This window comes from Mauremys reevesii, linkage group 4 (assembly GCF_016161935.1).
Source record: "Mauremys reevesii isolate NIE-2019 linkage group 4, ASM1616193v1, whole genome shotgun sequence".
NCBI lineage: Eukaryota > Metazoa > Chordata > Testudines > Geoemydidae > Mauremys > Mauremys reevesii.
The window spans coordinates 118,233,826-118,255,049 of NC_052626.1; the positions used below are offsets into that span (position 1 = coordinate 118,233,826).

Here is a 21,224-nt window from a genome sequence, read left to right on the forward strand (position 1 = left end):
TGATGCAGCGTAGATGCTGTGGCAGGCCTCCCCCGGGATGTATTGTCACTTAGGGGAATGCACCGTGACCAGCAATGAAATTAATAGGACCCTGCCTGGTGTAAATCCATTGCACTAGAGGTGACTCACCTAGCAGCACATGGCCTGCCAAATACCAGGTCAGCAGTGCCTCTAGCCAGCTGTGCTGTGTCAGCAGCGCTCAGTTCCACGTGCTTCCCCCCGAATGGACTGCTGCACACTAAGTGGCCCATAGCGGAGGTCTCTTCCTAGCCCCAAGCTGATAGTGGAGAGCCTGGGTCTTGAAACATGAGGGATTGGGTTCCCAGCACTTGTTGTTGGGAGCTGGCTCTTCCTCCTTGTTTGCCAGCTGCTAAGTTACAATTTAAAAAGCTAAAAATACATGAAATACTTTCTGAATGGGACTCTTCCATGTGAATAAGGGCAACAGTTGTATGATCATCAATAGGGGAGGGGAGCCGGAGCTAGGAGATAGCCGATGGGAGGGGAGCAGGTTCACATGCTCTTTACTGGGTTGGGAAGTGCCCATGAGAATCGTTCAAGGATAGAATTTGACGCCTCTCACCATATATTTGTATCACAGCTGGTGTAACTGTGGAGATGCTTAATATTCATATACACGTCTAATCCTTTTGGGAGTCTACTAAGCTCTTGTCCTTCCTGACAGCTTGTGGCAAGGAGTTCCACAGGTTAATTACACTTTGTATAGAAAGGTATTTACTTTTGTTACCTTTAGATGTCTTGCCTTTTAACTAAATTGGATCTGCCCTAGTCAAGGCGAGTGAGAGCACCAACTTTATCCTGTCTGTATTATTCATCGTTTTATAGACCTCTGGCACGTCTTTTCTTATTCACCTCCTCTCTAAACCAAACAGTCCTAATCCTTGTAATCTCTATGCACATGGAAGTTTTTCTATGCATCAGATCATTTCCATTGTCCTTCTCTGGATCGCTTCTATTTCTGCAATATCCTTTTGGAAGGGTCTAGGTCAGCGGTCGGCCACCTTTCAGAAGTGGTGTGCCGAGTCTTCATTTATTCACTCTAATTTAAGGTTTCGCGTGCCAGTAATACATTTTAACGTTTTTTGAAGGTCTCTTTCTATAAGTCTATAATATATAACTAAACTATTGTTTTATATAAAGTAAATAACATTTTTAAAATGTTTAAGAAGCTTCATTTAAAATTAATTTAAAATGCAGAGCCCCCAGACCGGTGGCCAGGACTCGGGCAGTGTGAGTGCCACTGAAAATCAGCTCGCGTGCCACCTTCAGCACACGTGCCATAAGTTGCCTACCCCTGGTCTAGATGCTGTATTGTTTGGTGATAGATGGCTACGATTGAGGTGGGTAGATAGATCACCCAGAGTGGCACACAGTATTCCAGATGAGGGCACATCACTGATGTACAGAGCGGTGTTAGAATAGCTGCACTTTTATACTCTATTTTTCCTTTATCCCTTTCCTGCCTAAACATCTTGTTTGCAATTCTGCCTGCCTGCCACTGCGCACTGAGAGGTTCCCATTGAAATGTTTGCGATGGCGCCTCAGCCTTTTTCCTGAGTGGTTATGGTTAATTTAGAGCTCATCACGGGGTAGGAGTAGTTCAAAATGTTCCTTCCAACATGCATTATCCTGCACTTATCTCCGCTGAATTTCATAGCCCGTTGCCTTGCCCTAATCTCCTAGATTCACTGAACCCTTCCTTGCGGCTTCTGCTAGTATTCACTCAATTAAATCAGTGCCGTGGCAGCTGCAGACTTTGCTGCTTCACTTTTCAGCCAGGCAGCCTACCAGTGGATGGGACATTGAAGCATGACACCGTTAGCCGTGTCAGAAAGAGAGTATTTGTGCCTGCCCTTTGCTTTTGGTCTTTAACCCAGTTTCTAATCCAGGACAGATTACCTTTCACCCTGTGATGACTTACCGGTAATTTCCTTAAAACATCTTGTGATGTGCTTGGTCACAACTCTTTTGAAAGCCCATCAGCCATGCCTCCCTTATATACTAGTTCAGTTGTCCTCAACCCTTTCCACCCTCTCCTTCTGTCTAGCCAGCCCCCTCCTGCTGTTTAGAAATATGGGAAGGGCAGGTTGACTGCAACACTCTGTTACCTATTGATGACACACACTGTCAGGCCCAGAATCTCTGCGTTCGTTAGTTGACTCCTCCAGAGAATTCCAGTAGATTGGAGAGGCACGTAATTCAAGCTGCCCAGGGATGAACTTCCCCATTGTACTTTGTCAGCCATGTCCCGTCAGGCTGGCACATTTTAGAAAATAAACAGATCAAATGACAGAGTGAATCCTCACTATCGTGCCCTGTATGCAGTGCATGGTGTCTGGCTTGGAGATGGGCTATCCCACTGCAATGTGATCTAGAGAGGAGGTTTGATGTATCTGGCTACAATGTCTTGTGAGATCCACGAACAAGCAGGGCCCTGGCTTGGCCTGACACCTGACGTAGTCTGTTGTGCTGTATTTGGATGTGTGTAACCGAGATTATAAACTCTCTGGACAGGGGCTGTTCTCAGGGAGTGTTTTTAGAGTGTGGGAGCCTGATCTGGACTGGAATGCAGGTGCTGCCCTTATACACTAACTAATTGTGAGCCAATGGCTCTGATATAGACTGCATTCTGTCTGGGTTAGAATGGACCAGCTCTCATTGCTGGGCATCCCGTGTAGCACCATGTCTGGGTGGCTCTCGCTGGTGGCTGTCCCATGCTGCTCCCTCCGTCTGGGTGAGGGTGAGGGGATCTTGCTGTCGGGCGTCTTATGCGTCTGGATGCATGCCTGGGTAGGTGTTTGGTGTAACACCTCATCCTTTGAGGCCACAGCGGGGTGGCCCTGATGGTCTACGTTACCATCAGGTGTCAGAGTGGATTGGGCACCATGTTGGGACATGAGACATGGTGCCAGAGTTCAAGTGCTGCAAGGTGGGGTGGGTCCATGTGCTCCCATGTGTGACCGGTGACCTGTCCAGACTCTGTCTGACCAACCACATGGCCACTGCCATCCTCAGCGCTCTGCCCGTGCTGCCTGTCCTTCTCCCCGAAGGCTGAGCTTTCCCCAGCATCTGTGCCTGGGACCGTCCTGCGGGGACTGTGCCGGGAGCTCGGCTCAGGACAGACCAGGCCAGTGGTAGCTTTGTGTCCCTCCCTTGCCAGCCCTGTTCTGCCCGCTCTCCCCTCTCGCCAAGGGGCCTGACCCTGTGGTTTCCTCTTGCCAGGAGTGCCCTCCCGCGATGTCCTCCTGGTCTCAGCCATCATCACCGTCAGCCTTAGCGTCACCATCGTCCTGTGCGGGATCTGCCAGTGGTGCCAGCGCAAACTGGTAAGTGCCATGACTTGGGGGGGGGGGACACTTGCTGCCCGAGGGTTGTTTGGGTTAGGAACAGCTGGGGGGTGAGGCTGCCCCAGGCAGGGGGTGGGGCTGCTGGGTGACAGGTAACAGCAGGGATTTAATTACACCACGCGGGATACGGCATGGGCAATCTGCGCAGCAGCAGCAGCATCCATGACTGTGGGGAACGAGAGCAGCATGAGACGCAGGGCAGGGAAACTAGGGCAGCCAAGAGAGGAGCAGCCGCCCAGGGCCAGTGCTCGGCCAGAGAGGACTAGGGTCTGGCAGAGCCGCTGGTTTAAAGCAGAGAGGGAGTTTGGGGTAGCGTCTCCTGAATGAGTCACGGCCCAGAGCAGAGACTCCACAGTCCCCAGCAATTCCTCACCTGTAATGGTAGGACCCCAACCCAGCCCCTCACCAGAGCACAGGGGTGGAACCACCCCCACTCCGGAGACACCCCCCCCACCTCAGCTGCTGCAGCTTCCTTCACCTCTGAACCACAGCTTAGAATATAGCACAGCCAGCAGGTCCTCTGTCATCCGTCCCCACCCCCCACAGAATGTGGGGCAGCCCCAAACTCAGAGCAGCCACCCCCTGCTCCCTGCAGAATGTGGGGCAGCCCCAAACTCAGAGCAGCCACCCCCTGCTCCCTGCAGAATGTGGGGCAGCCCCAAACTCAGAGCAGTCAGTAAGGGAGGGATCTCGCTGCTAGAAGCCTGGGTGCCGTGCAATGCTGTCGCTGACGTGGTTGGCTGGCTCGACCAGGTACAACACCTGGCAGTTTCCTTTCTTTACATTTCTCTCTCTGTGTCGTACCTTGGATCAAGCCATGGGTCTAGCAAGATCCTTCTCCCAGCTGTACCTGAATTCTTCAGAGGAAGGCCAGTCCTTCCCAGACGGCATGGGGGATTCGGGGCAGGAATGCTTTCCTGGCCCATGCAGTGGTGTGCTTGAGTTCTCAAACGTGACAGTGTGATCCCCTGCCTTAGCTGGTATAGACATGTTCCCAGTGATGGGAATGATCATGTTCTCTCTCTCTCTCACATACACACACACACAAATCTACAGTCCCCCTGCCTGGAAGAGGCCAGAAGGGTCAGAGCGCTGAGGAGGGACCAGCCCCGAGGCCCCTCTCAGGCCCCACTTTGCACCTCTGGGTTTTCCTTTGAAGACAGGGAAATCAATCAAGATCAAAGGAAAGGGCCGAGCCTGGAGGTCAGGCTTCTCTGAGCCCCACGCCACACTAACGGCCTGCACAAGGCCAGCATGCGTGGGGAGTCCAGGCACACAGCTGACCAGGAGAAGACATTGGCCAGGCATTCGTGGGGAGGGATACCGCAGTGGTTTGAGCATTGGCCTGTTAAATCCCGGGTTATGAGCTCAATCCTCGAGGAGGCCATTCAGGGAACTGGGGTAAAAATCTGTCTGGGGATTGGTCCTGCTTTGAGCAGGGGGTTGGACTAGATGACCTCCTGAGGTCCCTTCCAACCCTGATATTCTATGATTCTATGATCAGCAGAGCCCAGCCTTACACTCCGGTGCAAACAGGCTTTGGTCACACCTGCCGCACCCTGCACTGGCTGGAGAGGTTAAGGTGACCAGGTGTCTGGTTTTTGATTGGAACACCTGGTCAAAAAGGGACCCTGGTGGCTCCAATCAGCACCTCCAACTGGGCCATTAAAAGTCCAGTCAGCGATGCTGCAGCACTAAGGCAGGCTAGTCCCTACCTGACCTGGCTGGCACCGCGCTGCACCCTAGAAGCAGCCAGCAGGTCTGGCTCCTAGGCTGGGGGGCCACGGGGCTCCACATACTGCCCGGGCACCAGTTCTGCACTCCCCTTGACCAGGAACCATGGCAATGGGAGCTGGGGAGGAGCGACAGTGCCTGCGGGCGAGAGCAGTGCATGGAGCCCCCCACCTAGGATCCAGACCTGCTGACCACTTCCTGAGCGTGTGCAGCCCTCCCGCTGCACCGCTGACCAGGAGCCACCCAAGGTAAGCCCACATTCCAACCCCCTGCCCCAGCCCCCTCCTGCACCCCAAACACCTCCTCCCTGGCCCCACCCCAGAGCCCGCAACCCCAACCCAGAGCCCTCACCCCCTCTGCACCCCAAACCCCTCATCCCCAGCCCAACTCCCTGCTGCAGCCCAGAGTCTCCTCCCGAACGCTGAACCCCTCATTTCTGGCCCCATCCTGGAGCCCACGCCCCCTGCCTCAGCCCAGTGACAGTGAGGGAGAGTGGGGGAGAGCAAGCCACCGAGGGAGAGGGAATGTAGTGAGTGGGGGTGGGGCCTCAGGGCAGGGGCGGGGCCGCAGGGAAGGGACGGGGCTAGGGTGTTCAGTTTTGTGCGACTAGAAATTTGGCATCCCTAGGAGAGGCCCATGTGGTTTCCCCACCTTCCTGGAAGGGTCAGAGTCTCCAGCTGCCCCCTACATTCCAGGCCTACCCTCCCCCAGGCTGGCTGTCGATCCCCAGGTGCCTCATCCATCTCAGCTGGGCCTGTACCTCTGCCCCTCTCCCCATGGAGGAGACAGGTACTCCTGGCTTTGCAGCCTCCTCACACCTCAGCCAGCACATGCCTTTCCCCACACAGTCCCTCACATATATACCCGGGGCGGGGGGTGTCATGCCCAGCCACCTCCTGAGTCCTGCAAAATCTGGCACATGGCATCAGCAGCTGGCCATTGGCTATGTGCTGCCTGCTGATGGAATCAGGGCTCTCACCGGCTCAGGGCTTGGATCTGAAGAATCTCTGCCCTCAGTTCACCCTAGCACTCACCTAATACCTCACAGAGCCCCCTTCCCCTGTACCGTGTAGGAGGCGTGGTTGGGAGGTGCTATTTGGATAATTCGTACTCATGGGACTTTCTTCAGTTCCATGTGACAGCTGCTGAGAACCACTGTGCCCCTGATAGAGGATGGGCAGGGATCCTGGGGCAGAGTTAAGGTGACTGTCAGAAATTTAACCATGCTGTTCCTGAGTTTGGAGAGTTTTTAAAACACCTGTAACTTTCCCCTAATATTATTTTACAGGGCACTTTATTTTCAGACTTAGTTCTGGTCTAACAAAGCTTAATCTCAGGGAATAAGAAGCTTCATTTAGACACTCTCTGATGCTGCTCTTTATGCCTCTTGAATTTGGAAATGATCAAGGCTTGATTTTCCACCTTACCATTTCTAAGAATGCACTTGTCTGTCTGAGAAGTAGCAGCTCTTCCATTCACCTCTGATTGGGGTAGCAGTTGTTTCATTAATTTGGAATCTCAGCAAGATCCTTTACTTATTAATTCATTCAGATTGTTAATTAAATAGCAGAGTGACAAAATGTAACTTTCCTAACAGCCCTCACATTCCCCAGCAGAAAGAAAGTTGCTTGTTATGAAAATAAACCACTACTAAATAAATCTAATTGCGCTCATGGGGTGTCAGGGGTCAGGAACAAACTGGGGTATGAGAGTGGGGGGTAAGATGCTCCCTCTTCTGTGTAAAGAAAACTGCACATGATTTGAATGAAGGGCGGATACTGAGGGCCCAGCATGAGGCGTAAGAGGAGGAATTGGGGTACAGGGCAGAGGAGTTTAATTAGGGGTGCACAATGAGATGTCTATGGAGACACATTGGGGTATGCAGTGAGAGGCATAAAGGAGGTAATTTGGGGTGTACTGTGGGGCGATAAGGGGAGCCACTTGGGGTGTTAGTAACAGGTAGAAGAGCAGTCAGTTGGAGTTCACAGGGGAGGGCTAGTAGAGGTGCCACCCCCGGATGTGTGGGCAAACTGGTGTCCGGGGCCACTGGAGTCCCATCCCACAGTGACAGCAGCGCAGCCGGGAGAGGCATTTGCTGAGTGAGGCTCTGTGGTGGCGGCGGCTGCAGCTTTTATTTTGCTCCTTCAAAGATGTGATAATTAAATGTTTGGGTGAAAATGTTTGTACAGCATAAAGGGAAGTTTTCGAAATAAATATATATATTGGAGATGCATGGTAATGAGCTGGCCCCTCTCCTGCTCCGCTCTGGCTCTGCACTGGCTTGAACAGCACAGGGGGAGGTAGGCTGTACAGCATTGCTGCGTTATCCCCTAATGATGCTAATGAATGGACCTGCAGGCCCCCACTGCCCTGCGGCCCCCGCCCACCCCAGTTCCCCACAATGCCCTGTGGCCCCTGCCTGGCCAGATTTCCCAGAGTGCCCTGCGGCCCCCACCCGTCCCAATTCCCCACAGTGCCCTCCTGTCCAGGATTCAGTAGCACATTCTCTTTCGTTTCCTTCCACCATGAAGCCTCTCTGTGCACGGCTGAGATTGGAAAGTGGGTCAAGTAGGCGGCTATTTTGGGGGTTTTTTCACTCTCCAAACAACAAACACCGCGCTAGAAATAATGTCACCTCCCCTTTCCGCCTGCCTGGGCCCAAGAGGGAGAGGCAGGGCACCAGGAGCAATTAAAAAGCCATAGCACCTTCTTTTTAAAACTGGCATTAAAAGGAGACAGCATCTGTACTTCCAGAGGAACGTTCCTAGGATCGTCTCCCTGCTGCACCTTCACACGCACAGGCAGCTCTCCGTCCCCAGCCCTCCAGCAGGTATCAGTGCAGCCCCACCCCAGCTTCTATCTGCCAACTCTCTGGCTCCATCACCCCACCGCCCGGATCCAGGCTGTTTGGCTTCCCGTGATTTATGGCCGGGGGAAGCTGGCGTGTGGAATGTCGAGGAGGGCCGAGGATGTTTACATTCACAAACAAGGGAGTTAAGCGGCAATACTGCCACATTAATAAGTAAAGCCCTGCGGCCGGGAGCCAAATTAATAAACCAGGCAGTCTGGGAGGAAGTGAGATGAATTGAAGAGCTCCCTGTTCAGTGGTAACTGGGCCTGGGGCCAGGTTCAAAAACACTTCAGCCAGCCGCACAAGAGAAACAAGGACTCACTGGGAGGGGAAGGACAGCCCTGGCCGCTGCCTGGGGCCAGCTCTCCAGGCTGCCTGAGGTTAACGAGAAGGGATAGGGAGCTAGGTGGCTGGCTCAGTGGGGTCGGGGAGCCGTGGAGTGATCAGCTGCCTACGGTGAAGGGTGACTTCCTCGTCCTGAAGACTCTGCCACTGTTCCCACCCCCAACACCCTCCCTCCCTCCCTCAGAAGCATCCTGTTCCCAGTAGCCAGGCCAGTGCCCTGGAAGGTAATAGAGTTCTGCCTGCGTAAGCGCTGCAGGGCCAAATCCATGCCCAACCAGTGCCAAGCCAGAGTAGCTGGGCTTGGCACTGAGGACAGAGGGAGGAATCCTCTCCCAAGGTCACAGAGCCACAGCCCCTAACAGGTCCCCTTGGTAGGCCGAAGATCCATGCCATGGTGAGGAGAGTCTCCTGGCACTCCCCAGCCGCCCATGTATCTACCTGTCTCTCCTGAACCATAGTTACCGCCATCTGCCAGCCAGCCGGCCTCCTCCCTCACCCAGGCATCCAGCCGCTATGCTGAGAGAGCATTGCCTGGCCAGCAGCACAGGGCAGTGCCTCCCCTCCATCCAATCCAAGGGAGATGGAGGAAGAGCTGGGCCAGCTCAGAAGTATCTCTGTGTTATAGCAGCAGCAGCACCTGACCACTGGCTCTCCTCCCCCTGCTTCGCCTACTCTGAGTCCTGTCTGGCTAAAGGGAAGGAGCTCTGGCAGGTCCACTAGCTTCTCCGGGGCTAATGAGAGTTAATGCAGACGCTGCTGCCATGTGCCACCTGTCAGGAGTCTCCCGTGGGGACCAGGAGCAGCAGCTGATGAGGAGGGAAGGTCACAGCCACCGCAGTCCGTCAGTATGCACGCGCCGGGGAGCGCAAGCAGCACAGACTACTAACAAGTGAGTCCGCTCTTCCAGCGGGCTAAATTTAGAAGCAAAAGCAAGAAGGTGAAACCCTCTCACCTCCTCCCCAAACGCAGCTGAAACATGCCCAGCCTGTCCGCAGCCAGCTGCTGGCTCACTCACTCCTGTAGAGCTGGCTTGTCAGGGAGGCTGGAACCAGAGATGCTGTGAGGGCCTCCTGGCCATTGGCTGTCTGGCTACTCTAATCACAGCATCAAGGCCAGGGGATTGCCCTCCTGGTTCATAGCATGGCCCATATTTTCATCCTGAGCCTGTCTCAGGGACACCTGCCCTCCCAGGGGCAACAGCCCTGGGCAACGCCAGCCCTCCCACCATGGAGCAGTGACCTGAGGAAACGTATTGAATGTGTTTCTATCTTCATTTAATGCGACTGAATAAGGAGGACGAGGAGCAGCAGTATTACCTGATGGCCCATGCACAAGTGCTCCCCAGATCGCAATTTAGGAACCTCTGGTATGACTCCTGTTACATTTCCTGCAGCGCCCCCAGCTGGGAGAGGCTAGCACGGCAATAGCTGGGAGCTCCCCTACAGCCAGCACTCCCTACAGTGCCCCCTGCTGGGAGAGGCTGGGCCTGAAGTACCCAGGAGCTCCCACAACGGCCAGTTCTCCAGTGTTGCTGTGTCCTCCAGTGGCTTGTGCCAGGTCTTCCTTTGCTTGCTGTGGCTGCTCTGAGTCACGCTGGCCTGGCAGTACTCTGTAGCTGGGCTGCTGAGCCAGTCCGGCCGAACCTGGCAGACATCCCAGGGTATGGTAGCTAGCATGTGGTTGCCCTTCTGATTCAGCGTGCCTTCAGGCTCCTCCATGCCCCAGAGGTGAAATCACAGCTCTCCACCCCCTACCCAAGAGCTGGACACAGGTTGTCAATTCCCTGCCTCCTTGAAGAGGTGCTGGGCGTGGAAGAGACTGGGCTGGGGGGCAGGATCTGAGGAAAGGGTTGGGATGAAGTGGAGGAAGGAGGCCCGGGGGGTGGGGGGAGCGCTTCTTCCATCCTGCTGGCCGAGTTTGGGAAATCAAGTTCCCATCTTGCCCTGTGACTTTGGTGGGGCAGGTGCCAGGGAGCAGTGGCGGAAATCGGCTGTCACAGAGCGTCTCCATTGCACTCCTGGCAAAGAACCCTCCACCTCTCTTCCGCCTCCTGACTGATTAGGTTGCTGACTCCTCCTGTTGGGCTTGTGGCAGCTGGGCACAAGGGTTTGTGTGACCTGCCTGTCTGGTTGTCTTCTGTCCCCGTCCAGCAGCCTGCCCACAGAGCCCCCTTTCAGTTCCCTGCACCCCAGTCCCTCCTGTCCCCTGTGCAGAGAGATACTGGATGTCGCAGCAGAGCATGCCCTTTGGGAGAGCCTGAAGTGTGAGCTCCCTCTCCCCCGCCAGTCAGTCCCCCGTCTGCAGCGTGTGGGCATGCACTCCGGTAATGGGAGCCATTGCATGAGGCTGCCCCGAGGGGAGGCGAGGGTGGCTGAGCCTGTGTTCCTGGGGACCCAGGCTCCTGCCCTCAGAGACACTCACCCCACTCCACAATGCCCAGCTGCCCTCAGACCTTGACAGACGGAGCAGTCACCCCTTTGGCCGAGGGAGCCAGGGATTGGCCAGCCGGGCACCGCGTCTCCACAGCACAATGAGCCAGAGCCCCAGCGGGTGCATGGCAGTTGTTGGATCTGCACACGTTTGCACCAGCTGAGGGTGTGGCCCCGTCTCCCTGACACAGGGAGCAGGCTTGCCCAACTAGAGTTTCCCAACAGAGTCAGCTACGTGGCTCGCCAGCACTGACCGGTGAGCACCTGCCTAGCTCCTGCAGGGGTGAAGCTGCTGCTGCACAGACCAGCCTGTACTGAAGCATTGGAGGAGTGAGCTGCTCCCCCGACCCCCTTACCTCAGCACGTGGCTGGCCTGATGCTGCTGACCTGGGGGAGGTAGAGTGGGAAAGGCTCAGAGAACAGAGAGAGTTTGGAGAATGCAGGAGGAGGGCGGAGAGGAGTGACACAGCTTCACCTCCAGCACAGGGATCCAGGTCCTTCATAGCCCGGGCCGTGGCCTGAAATGACTGAAGGGCTGAGAAGGAGGAGGAGGGCATGGAACAAAGGGGCAGGGAAGTGGACAAAGGGGAGACACCTCATAGCCTGGCCCTGGGGCAATGGTTGGCTCAGCTCAGCGATGTACCTGGGGTTGGGGAGATAATGAGTAGGCTCTGGGATTCGTTATTATCTCTGTGCTAGTAGCTCTTAGAGGCCCCCCACCAAGCTTGCTGGCCCATTGCCAGGCGCTGCACAGACACAGAGTCAGAGTCAGCGCCTGGCCTGAAGAGCTTACAGCCCGAATCAATCCTGGGAGCGCCACAATCCCCTCTTACAGGTGGGGCACTGAGGCCTAGACTCTCAAAGCTGTTTAGGCTTCTAACTCCCATGGGAGATGAAGTGACCTGCCCCACAGTCACACAGCATAAAGAATTTAATCCAGATCTTCTGCGTCCCCATCCTGTGCCTTATGCACAAGATCCAACCAGCTGGAGTCACAGCTGATGAGCTGCAGCCTTCCCTGGGCCCAGCAGGGGGCGCTCTGACTGGGAGCACTGACAGTGCAGTGGGTGCCGGCCAGCAGTTCAGGTTTATCTCGTCCCCACGCTGGTCTGCACCGGCGCCCTGCTCATCAGTGTCTGTGGAGGGGAGTTTTTTGCCCTTGACAAGGCACCATGGCCATGCGGTTATCCCACTCTGACTCAGTTTCCCTGTATCCTTGCCTCTGAGGTGCCCACTAGTGATTGTCCCCAGCTAAACAGGTTCCTCGCCCAGTCCCCGCTGTCTTATCTAAAAGCAGATGCGATGGGCAAAGGGGGGAGCAGGGCGAGGAACGCGTGAAGGACAAAATGAGCTAAGACAGAAAGGCGGTTAGGTGCGTACTGAGGAAAGGGAAGCCAGCCCGCAAGGGCTGTCCCAGCATGTCAGATACCAGAGCTCTTCTCAGCCCACCCAGCAGCTGCAATGTCATGTGTCTCGCTCAGCTCAGGGAGTGTGCACAACCGTCCTAGACTGGCATGTAGGCCAGATTCAGCTGGAAGCAGATCCAGCTCCAATTGAATTCGGTGGAAGTTGCTCTGTGACTTGCATCTCCTTTGACCTCCTCCAAAGACCCATCCCTTTGTAACCAAGGCAACCAGTTATCCCTTGTACCAACCACCCTAAATCACTTGCCTCTAACTCATGCGTCTCTCCAGCTAGTATGAACAACAGCCAGACACCTCTTGAAGTGCCCACTTCTAATCCTGCTGGGATGGTCATTAGGCTCCTTGATGGCTCTGTTCCCCTTTGCACCATCCCAGGGGCACAGACAGGGATCTACCCCTATATTCTGCTACAGTCCTAAATGTGGTGTCAAGCTGGCACTGTACTTGGTATTCAGCATTTCACTGGAAAGAACTACTCCACTGGCTTGAGCTTGAAACCTCCTTGGATGGGAACATTTTGATGAATGGAGTTCACTGGAGGCCATGCTGGCAGAGCCCCTACCTGCTTCACACCTGAGCAGTTCCACTAATGGAGCCTGCGGACACTGCAGCCTGCTCTTGGCAGAGTCTGCGCCGTTCTGGAACCTGCATCATTTAACGACAGAGCATACGGGTGCCTGGAACACGAGAGGTTCCCAGGACAGAGTTTCCACGTGCTGCAGGCAGCTCTGGCCGTGTCTGTAACCTCCTCTAACCTAGACCTTTTGGACAATGGAGCTCAGAGATCTCATGAGCTGGGCCGGGGGCATTTGCAGCCTTGTTGAACTGCAGCGGCTGGGCTGAGGGAGTGTGGCTGGCTAGGGAGCAGCTTAAACCGAAGCTGGTTGGCTGATGAAGGTGACAAAGTCTCCGAGTTGTGCTGCTAGCAAAGACAGGAGCTCACCTGCTGGACCTTACGCTCTGCCAGCAGCTGTAGAGCTCTGGAGATGCTGAATTCAGCCTGATGTTGGCAAAAGTTATCAGCTCAACTGGGTCCTGGCAAAGTTCTCCAAAGTTCAGACGTTCGTGGTGACTGGCTCCGAAGTTAACCACCTGGCCTTCTAGGGCATGTTCAAGGACGTGCTCTTGTGGAGGGCACTTGGAGTTTCTAGGCCAAGCCATTTCTGGTGAGGTGCCTTCCCAAAAGCACATCAGGAGGAAAACGTCTCCATTTGCACCCCTTGTGGCTGTCTGAGTGACCTCCAGAACTCTCTCTTCTTCCAGGAGACCACACGGGAGAAAGCAGAAGCAGAATGGAGGTGTTTCTGAAGGGCACAGAGGGAGATGAGGGGCTGAGGCTTAGGATGGAAAAAGCAAACCACAATCTAGCCATGGAGTAGCTGCACTGCCTTGGCTCTGTAAATGAGCCCCTTTCCCCTGTGGGCTGCATTTCTCATGGTGATTAACAGGCCGTTTGTGATCCTCCCCAGGCTTTTTCTTAATTTGTGGGCAGATTACCCCCAACTAACCGCAGTGAGCCATTCTTGTGTGTGGCTGCCTGGAGAGCTCACAGGGACAGTGCGGGTGGGGTGAAAGGCCTTGGGAGAGAGAGCAGTCAGTCTGACTCCCCATTTCACATGGGTAGCCTACCCCTCCCCAGCCATGGAATCCCTTCCCCTACCCTGATCAGACTGGTCATTCTCCAACTCTCTATTGTCCCCTCAGTCCAGTCCTTTCCAGATCCAAATTGCTGACCCTCGTGCCCACAAACATACCAGTTTTATCCCACTGTCACCCCCGTCCTCAGTCCAGACCCAGATTCCCTCACATGCACATCTGCTGCTGTGCCACTCTCTGTCGTCCCGCCCTGATCCAGATCCAAATTCTCTTCTGCTGTTCATCCCCACCTTGACCTAGATCCAAATTCTCTCCTGCCCCATCCTGCTCTATCTGTGTGCCTGGAGCCAGCTCCCTTCCCCTCCTCTCCCCCAGTGCTGTCCTGTTTTCTCCCACCCCTCAATCCAGAGCTCCTGTTGGATCCAGAGCACCCCCTAACTTTGCTGCTTTCTTGTCCTCTTCCCCGCCCCCCAGCATATTTCATGCAGCTGAGACTTTAAAAGCCCCTGGCGGCCTCTCACTTTTCTTAGGTGGGTTCCCCGCAGAGCTGTGAGGGGGGGCCCTTTACCTGCACCTGTGTGGGACGGTGTCATCCACTAATTGTTTGCTAATCAGCACTAATTGTGCTCTTGTCTGCCCTGGAATCGCACAGCACGTTGAACCTGCCATCAGAAATCACTACCAAGTGGCCTTATTATCAAGCCCCAATTAGGAACAAATGCACATTTCATTATCTTGTGACATGGGTATTTTTTTTACTGTGAACTTAATTAATTAAAGTTCAATTAATCCTAAAATTGCTGTTCCTCCCCTGCTGCGGATGTGATGGGGCAGCCGGGAGGAAGGCTGGGTTTGGAGACTGTGGCTCTCTGTCTTGCATTCGTTAAGCAGAAGCAGTAGGGGGCCACAGGTCAGCCAAACTAACTCCTTGGAAGAGCTCCATTGTGATGGCCAAGCAAGGAGAATTCTGGGGCATGCTTTTCCCATGATGCTCTCTGCCTGTTTCAGATGTCTAGGGAAACACACCGGAAATGTTGAGAGTTTGACCAATTTCAGGATTTTTCCAAGCAAAACCAGGTGGGCAGCTGAAGTGAATGACAAACTGGAAGCCACAAAGGAGCAAAAACTAGGTCAGAATATACCTGACAATCTGTGACATGAGACTTAATCATGGCCTCATCCAATGAACATCCCCCAAAATCCAGCACCCATCTTCAGCTGCACATTCCCCTCACCCTGCAGACAGTGTGCTGATAGAGATGGCACCAGGGAAAGCTCTGGTTGGCCTCATGGGCAACCTGTTGGTTCAAGAATTAGTCACATTAAATAGACATTATTCAGGGTGGGGTGGGGGAGTTTGGGCACTTAAGTCACATGATCTTGTTTCGTCTCCCTGATTAGATGGCTGTTTTAAAATAGCTATCTGTCAGTGGGGGAGAAGATTGCTTTGTGTTTAGGGGACTTGACTTGGATGCGGGGGACTTGGATTCAATTCTTGGCTCTGCCACAGATTCCTTGTGGGACCTTAAGAAAGTCAAGTGGCTACCATCACATTAGCCAGCAAAGTGTTTATATCATAATCACTATCAGAGCCAGATGGATAGGGAGAAAACTGATCTGCAGCAAATGAAAACTGTGAGTTTGATTACCTCGGGTACCTGGGGCTCGCAGTGGGCAGACTGGCCTCAGAAAAATTAACAAATCCCAGACAATTCACAGGTTTTAGCACAAGTGAGCCTGTGTCCAAAAATTCAGTCTGAAACTTCTTGGCTCCTACCCCCTGACCTATCTCCCTTCTTTTCCCATAGGGTAAACGTTATAAAAATTCCCTGGAGACGGTGGGGACCCCGGATTCCAGCCGAGGGCGCAGTGAAAAGAAAACCATCAAGTAGGTGCCATGGGACAGCGCGGGAAGGGATGAAAGCCTCAGGTGTTGCCCTGGGGAGTGGTCTGCTCCAGGCAGCTTCCCAGGAGCTGAGAACTCCTGAACCCCAAACACTCACACATCCCCACACACTGCGCCCTGTACACCCTGCCCCCACACAGCCATGACAATCCACCAACACCCACACGTCCCCACAACCTGCGCCCCATTCACCCTGCCCCCACACAGCCTTAGCACCCCACTAACATTCACACATGCCCACATACTGAGCCCCATTCAGCCTGTCCCCACAGAGCCATGACAGTCCACCAACACCCACATATCCCCACACATTGTGCCCCTGTACACACTGCCTCCACACAGCCACGACAATCCACCAACACCCCACCAACACCCACATATCTCCACAGTCTATGCTCCATACAACCTGCCCACACACAGTCATGACAATTCAACACCTGCACATCCCCACACACTGAGCTCCATTCATCTTGCCCCCCAACAGCCTTAACACACCACCAACACCCGCACTTTCCCACACACTGTGCCTCATATACTCCACCCCCACACAGCTTCCACACCCCACCAACACCCACACTTCCTCACACCCTGCCCCCACACAGCCAAGACAATCCACCAACACCCAAACATCCCCCCACACTGTGCCCCATACACCTCACCCTCCACAGCCTCCACACCCCACCAATACCTGCACATCCCCACAGACTGTGCCCCATTCACACTGCTCCCACACAGCCTTAACACACCACTAACACCCTCACATCCCCATATTCCTTCAATGTCCACAAACACATCCATAGACCCAGAAACTCTGAACATTCCCACACCGTGATGCCTTCAAACAGCCCCATGCCTCTGCACCCCAACACTCCCGAGAGCATTGCCCACACTCCTATGCATCCAGACTATCCCATCCCACCCCCTCACTCCTGCACCCTCAAATATTCCCATGCTCAGAGACTCCACACACTTCTGCACCTCTAAATACTTCTTTTAGCCCCACCCCCAAATACACCCTTGTGCTCCCAAACAAACTAGCCCACCACTGCACCCCCAAACTCTCTCACCCATCACTCCCAGCACACACACCTCTCCAAAGGCACACAGCTGCCTAACCCCCAAACACCCCCATCTCCTCCCCTAGCTCAGACACCTCCCTGACACACACAGCCCCCCACACCGATCAGACACCAACCTCAGACTGCCCCACTGCCTCATGTGCACCCAGTCACGACCCACAAACTGTTCTTCCTTGCCCCAACACCCCCCTCCTATCTAAACACTCCAGTGCTGCTCCTGTTCACCAGCCTTGAGTGAGAACAGAGCCTACCAAAGCCAGATCAGGCTTCATGTCTCCCTGCCCCCCTCAGGCAGCAGGCAACCACCTCCTGGGAGCCCAGGGGACTGTCCCCAGGGCTGCGAGTGCTCAGAGCTGTCTCCTCAGGGTGGGCAAAGCCAGGGTCTCAGGTCCCTCATGCCAGGCTTGTAGCCATGGTGGCAGGGCTTGGTGAGGCTGTTAGGCCATCATGCTGCATCATGCCCGCAGGGGCTGTTAATTGCCAGCCAGGGTCTGCTATAAAAGACCAGGTCCTGCAACAGCTAGTTCCCCTGGTTCTTCCTTCTTCCTGCATGGCCCATGTTCCCCAAAGGGCAGCCAGGGCACATGGAGGGGCAGAGATCCTAGCTGCTCTCCACATTGACATCCATTGAGGAAACCAACTGAATCTGGGCTCTCATGCCCACCCCATCCCAGCCCCGCTGGACACATCCTTCTGCAGAAGCCTGCTTGGCTTGAACCAACCACAATGAGATTTATTCTTCTCTATTCACATCTCAGCACCCAGAAGTCCCCTCTGCCCCATAGAGGGAGGGAGAGGTGCCTCAGGGTCCCCTCTGCCCCACAGAGGGAGGGGAGACATCTCAGGGTCCCCTCTACCCCATAGAGGGAGGGGGAGGTGCCTCAGGGTCTCCTCTGCCCCACAGAGGGAGGGGTAGGTGCCTCAGGGTCCCCTCTGCCCTACAGAGGGAGGGGAGACGTCTCAGGGTCCCCTCTGCCCTACAGGGGTAGGGGACACCTCAGGTTCTCTCTGTCTCACAACAAGTGGGGGCCCTGCTGTTCACTCGGCTGTCTCCAGGATGTCTCACCCCATTCTCATGCACTCCCATGGTGCGCTCTGGTGGAATATCAGCAAAAGCCAGGACTTTTCTCGGTGCTTCTCTTTGTTCAGAGGCCAAGGCAGCATCCAAAGACAGAGACGCCAATGGGGCAGTCCCCACACCCGCTCTGCAAAGGATGTGGGGCCAAGGGCTGTAATGCGTGACTGGGCTGTGCTGCAGGAGGGCTCCTAGGACGTGTGCACTTGGATGGAGAAATGGTGTGAAGGGCTAGTGATGGGCCTGGGGTGCTGTAACATTATGCAATAGGGCAGTGCCCACCGGGGCAGTAAGATGGGTCCTCAGGGGAACTGGGCCATGTGATTATGACTGGGCCCTAGGTGGCTCCTACCCACCTGCACCTGGACGGCGATATCGGTCAGCCCTCTGCCTGTTCCGCCCCCAACACCCGCCCTGGAAACCTGCTGTTCCCTTCTGCGTGGCCTGCGCAGCTGGGGGGAGGGCAGCTCGCCGGGGAGGGGGCAGCCCTGTGAGGAAGGATGGGTGGATGACTGACGCACTTCAGCCTGGTGAGGGACATTGTCATGTCTGTTGCTCCTCCAGGCTGAGCCTGTCGCCTTCCACTGCCTTCCTGAGGAGCGGCCACTTCCAGTGGGCCTGTGGCTGCTTCCTCCTGCCACCAAGCCTATGTGGTGCCTTGCAGAGTTTACGTCATGCCAAGCTCTCTCCTCACCCGCCGTGACCAGGGCTGCCCCTCCATGGGCCTGCCAGTGGTGCAGTTATTGTGGCACTCTGGCTGGTGGATCAAGTATGTGCGCAGAGGGTCCCTGGGTGCATGGGATCTTCCCTAGCGTAGGTCCAAGGGTGGCAGCGCCTGTCCTCATGTGGGCCAGGGGACCTTGGGCAACATGCCCCTTCACGCAGTGCCCACATGGTGGCCCTGTTGCGTGCTCCAGACCTGGTTGATGTCCTTGACCCCGCTGATGGGTGAAGTGATGAGAGGCGAGGTCCGTGATGAGTCGCAGAGGAGTGGTGTGCAGGCTGCCCCCTGAGGAGAGGAGTCACTCAGGGGACAAAGAGCTAGCCTGAGACATGCCATCCTACACCGCAGACACTCACCCCATCCACTCCTCAGACACTCCACCCTCTCTCTCTGGAAGGGTCTGCCTACTCCCCAAGGGGTACGCCGCCCACTCGAGACTCTTCGCTCTCTCTCCTCGGGACTCGAAAGCTGTCACTTCCCAGAAGCCTCGTGGGTCTTCCAACGCCAGTGACAAGAGACTCTCCAGACAGCTCAACCTCCGATGCCCAACTAGCTGGCCCTGACTGAGGGAGAGAGCTGCAAATCAGAGAGCCTTTGTCTCTCCGTCTCTCCTCCACCCTCTCTTCTCTCTTTCTCTCCCCACCTCCCTCTTTTCCCTTCCCTGCCTCCCCTCCACTTTCTTTCTCCCTTTCCCCCTTCCCTCCACCGGGTTGTGAGCGAGCCCTGTGCTCCGAGGCTAAAGGCAGTGGCCCCCAGGGCACACACGGCTCCCTCTCCTCGGCCTTTCATCTCACTCTGTGTGTTTGGAGAGGCTGTTTCATGCCAGAACCGCAGGAGGACTGGAGGAATTAATGAGGGGAGCTGGGGCTGAGTGCAGGCATGCAGCCTGCCGGGGACCTTTGAAGTCTCTGATGAATTTGCCGCAGTACCACTTGACTTCAAAGGTGCTGCTTGTCGGATCCCACGTACTTCAGGTCGAGCACCAGGAAGCCATTGGCGGCTCTCTGAAGTCAGGAGGCGATGGGTAGATACGGCTTGTCTCTGATCTGTCCATGGCATGAAGTGACCTATTTAGAGTCTGAGGAGATGTACAGCCAGGCAGTCGCAGTGCACGCCCTGCTGAATCACGCTCCCTGGCTCCCGCTGCACCGCCAAGTGGGGACTGACCTTGTCCCGCAGGATGGGACAAGAGGGTTACCCTTGGTACAGGTTTTCTAGGAGAGGAGGGTCTCACATCTGGAGCAGAGTGGCATTAGTTCTGGATCCAGCAGGGAGGGATTACACATCTGGAGCAGGGTGTCAGCTGTGGATCCTGCAGGGAGAGGTCTCACATCTGGAGCAGGGTTTCATCTGTCCTGGATCCTTCAGGGAGGAGTTGCACAACTGGAGCAGAATGTCGGTAGCTCTGGATCCTGGCTGCACATCTGGAGCAGGTGTCAGTAGCTCTGGATTAGAGAGGGGCCCTACATCTGGAGCAGGGTGCTATTAGCTTTTGGTTCTCCACCTCTGCTGTATTAAGATGAGTCCTGGTGATGGACAATGCCTATCTAGGTGGAAGACAGACAGGGAATAAGAACCCCCTGGTGGATTCATCTGCCATCCCTCTCAGGTTTTTAGTGGCTAGTTTCAAATACTAGTCCTGTGTGTCTCTTGAATTGCTCCCCAGGTCCCTCTCCTCTCTCCAGCTCAAGTTTCTAGCAAATCGCGAAGTGATGGCTGAGCAAATCTGACTATGGTCCTGGCTCAGTGTCTCTCAGAGGCCAATCTGGGGAGATCCTGATGGACCATCACCCTAGCTTGACTCCCAACTTTATCAAATGTTCTTAGAATCTTTTCATTCCCCAAATCCCAACTCTTCCCATGCCTTGGGAACTGGGTGTTGAGTCCTGCCAGCTCATTTCCCCCTTGTCTGAAGATGACATTCCCCACACCATGCTGACCTCCAGTGTCTTGAAAGATGTCAGTCGTTCTCCAAGACTGTAGTGGATTCTGCCACTGTCTCAATGCTGGGGGGCTACATTTTGCACTGCCCCATTGCCAGCTCTAGCGATTATATTGCGAGTCTCGAGCAACTGGGTGTTTTCCTGATGACCCCAGCTCTTGGGCTCATGAGTCTGTGAGAATCTCAGCTTCTGTGGTAACACCTACAGTGCATTTCCAGCCCAGTAATGGTTGCGAAGAAAGCTTGAGAGCGTGACTCCCTAATACTCCCAAACTGCCTCATTTTTAGGCCAATCTCATGTTTTTGAGGGTGTTCCTCCTGATTTCTGAATGCCTGGAGCCATCAGTTCTGCCATCATCCAGGGGGCAGGATACTTGGGATGTGGTGAGAACTGCCTTGAAGCTGTTCCCAGGGACAGAGCAGGGAGCCTGGCGAGACATTACCAGGTTGCTGTGTCCAGCGGACTCTCCTTTAACCTGCGCTCCATCTCTCTCTCTTTCTCCTACCAGCTTCTGGAGGCGCCTGCTTCCGTCTTTCTGATGCTCTTCCTCTGTTTGTCCCCAGTCCATCCTCCCTCCGTGTGTGCGTGGGTGTATGTGTGTGGCAGGCCGATGCTGCTACCGCTGTGGCTTTTCTTTCACAGGAGGAGACGGAGCTGCTCTCCTTTCTAACCTGGCTTCTTTCTGGTTTTGGGAGGGAGGGGGTTGATTTTTTTTCTCCTTCCTCCCCTCGCAGGAATTCAGATTCTCTC

At 54.9% G+C, this 21,224-nt stretch overlaps 1 protein-coding gene across 4 annotated transcripts in view; it reads left to right on the forward strand.

The window, feature by feature from the left end:
- Window positions 1-21,224, forward strand: part of SYT7 (synaptotagmin 7) — a 165,642-nt gene that overhangs the window by 78,267 nt on the left and 66,151 nt on the right. For all 4 annotated transcript variants that reach the window (XM_039534809.1, XM_039534811.1, XM_039534810.1 and 1 more), the window contains exons 2-3: window positions 3,244-3,347; window positions 15,556-15,635. In XM_039534809.1, coding sequence (XP_039390743.1) covers window positions 3,244-3,347; window positions 15,556-15,635 — 184 coding nt within the window. The remainder of the gene's footprint in view (window positions 1-3,243; window positions 3,348-15,555; window positions 15,636-21,224) is intronic.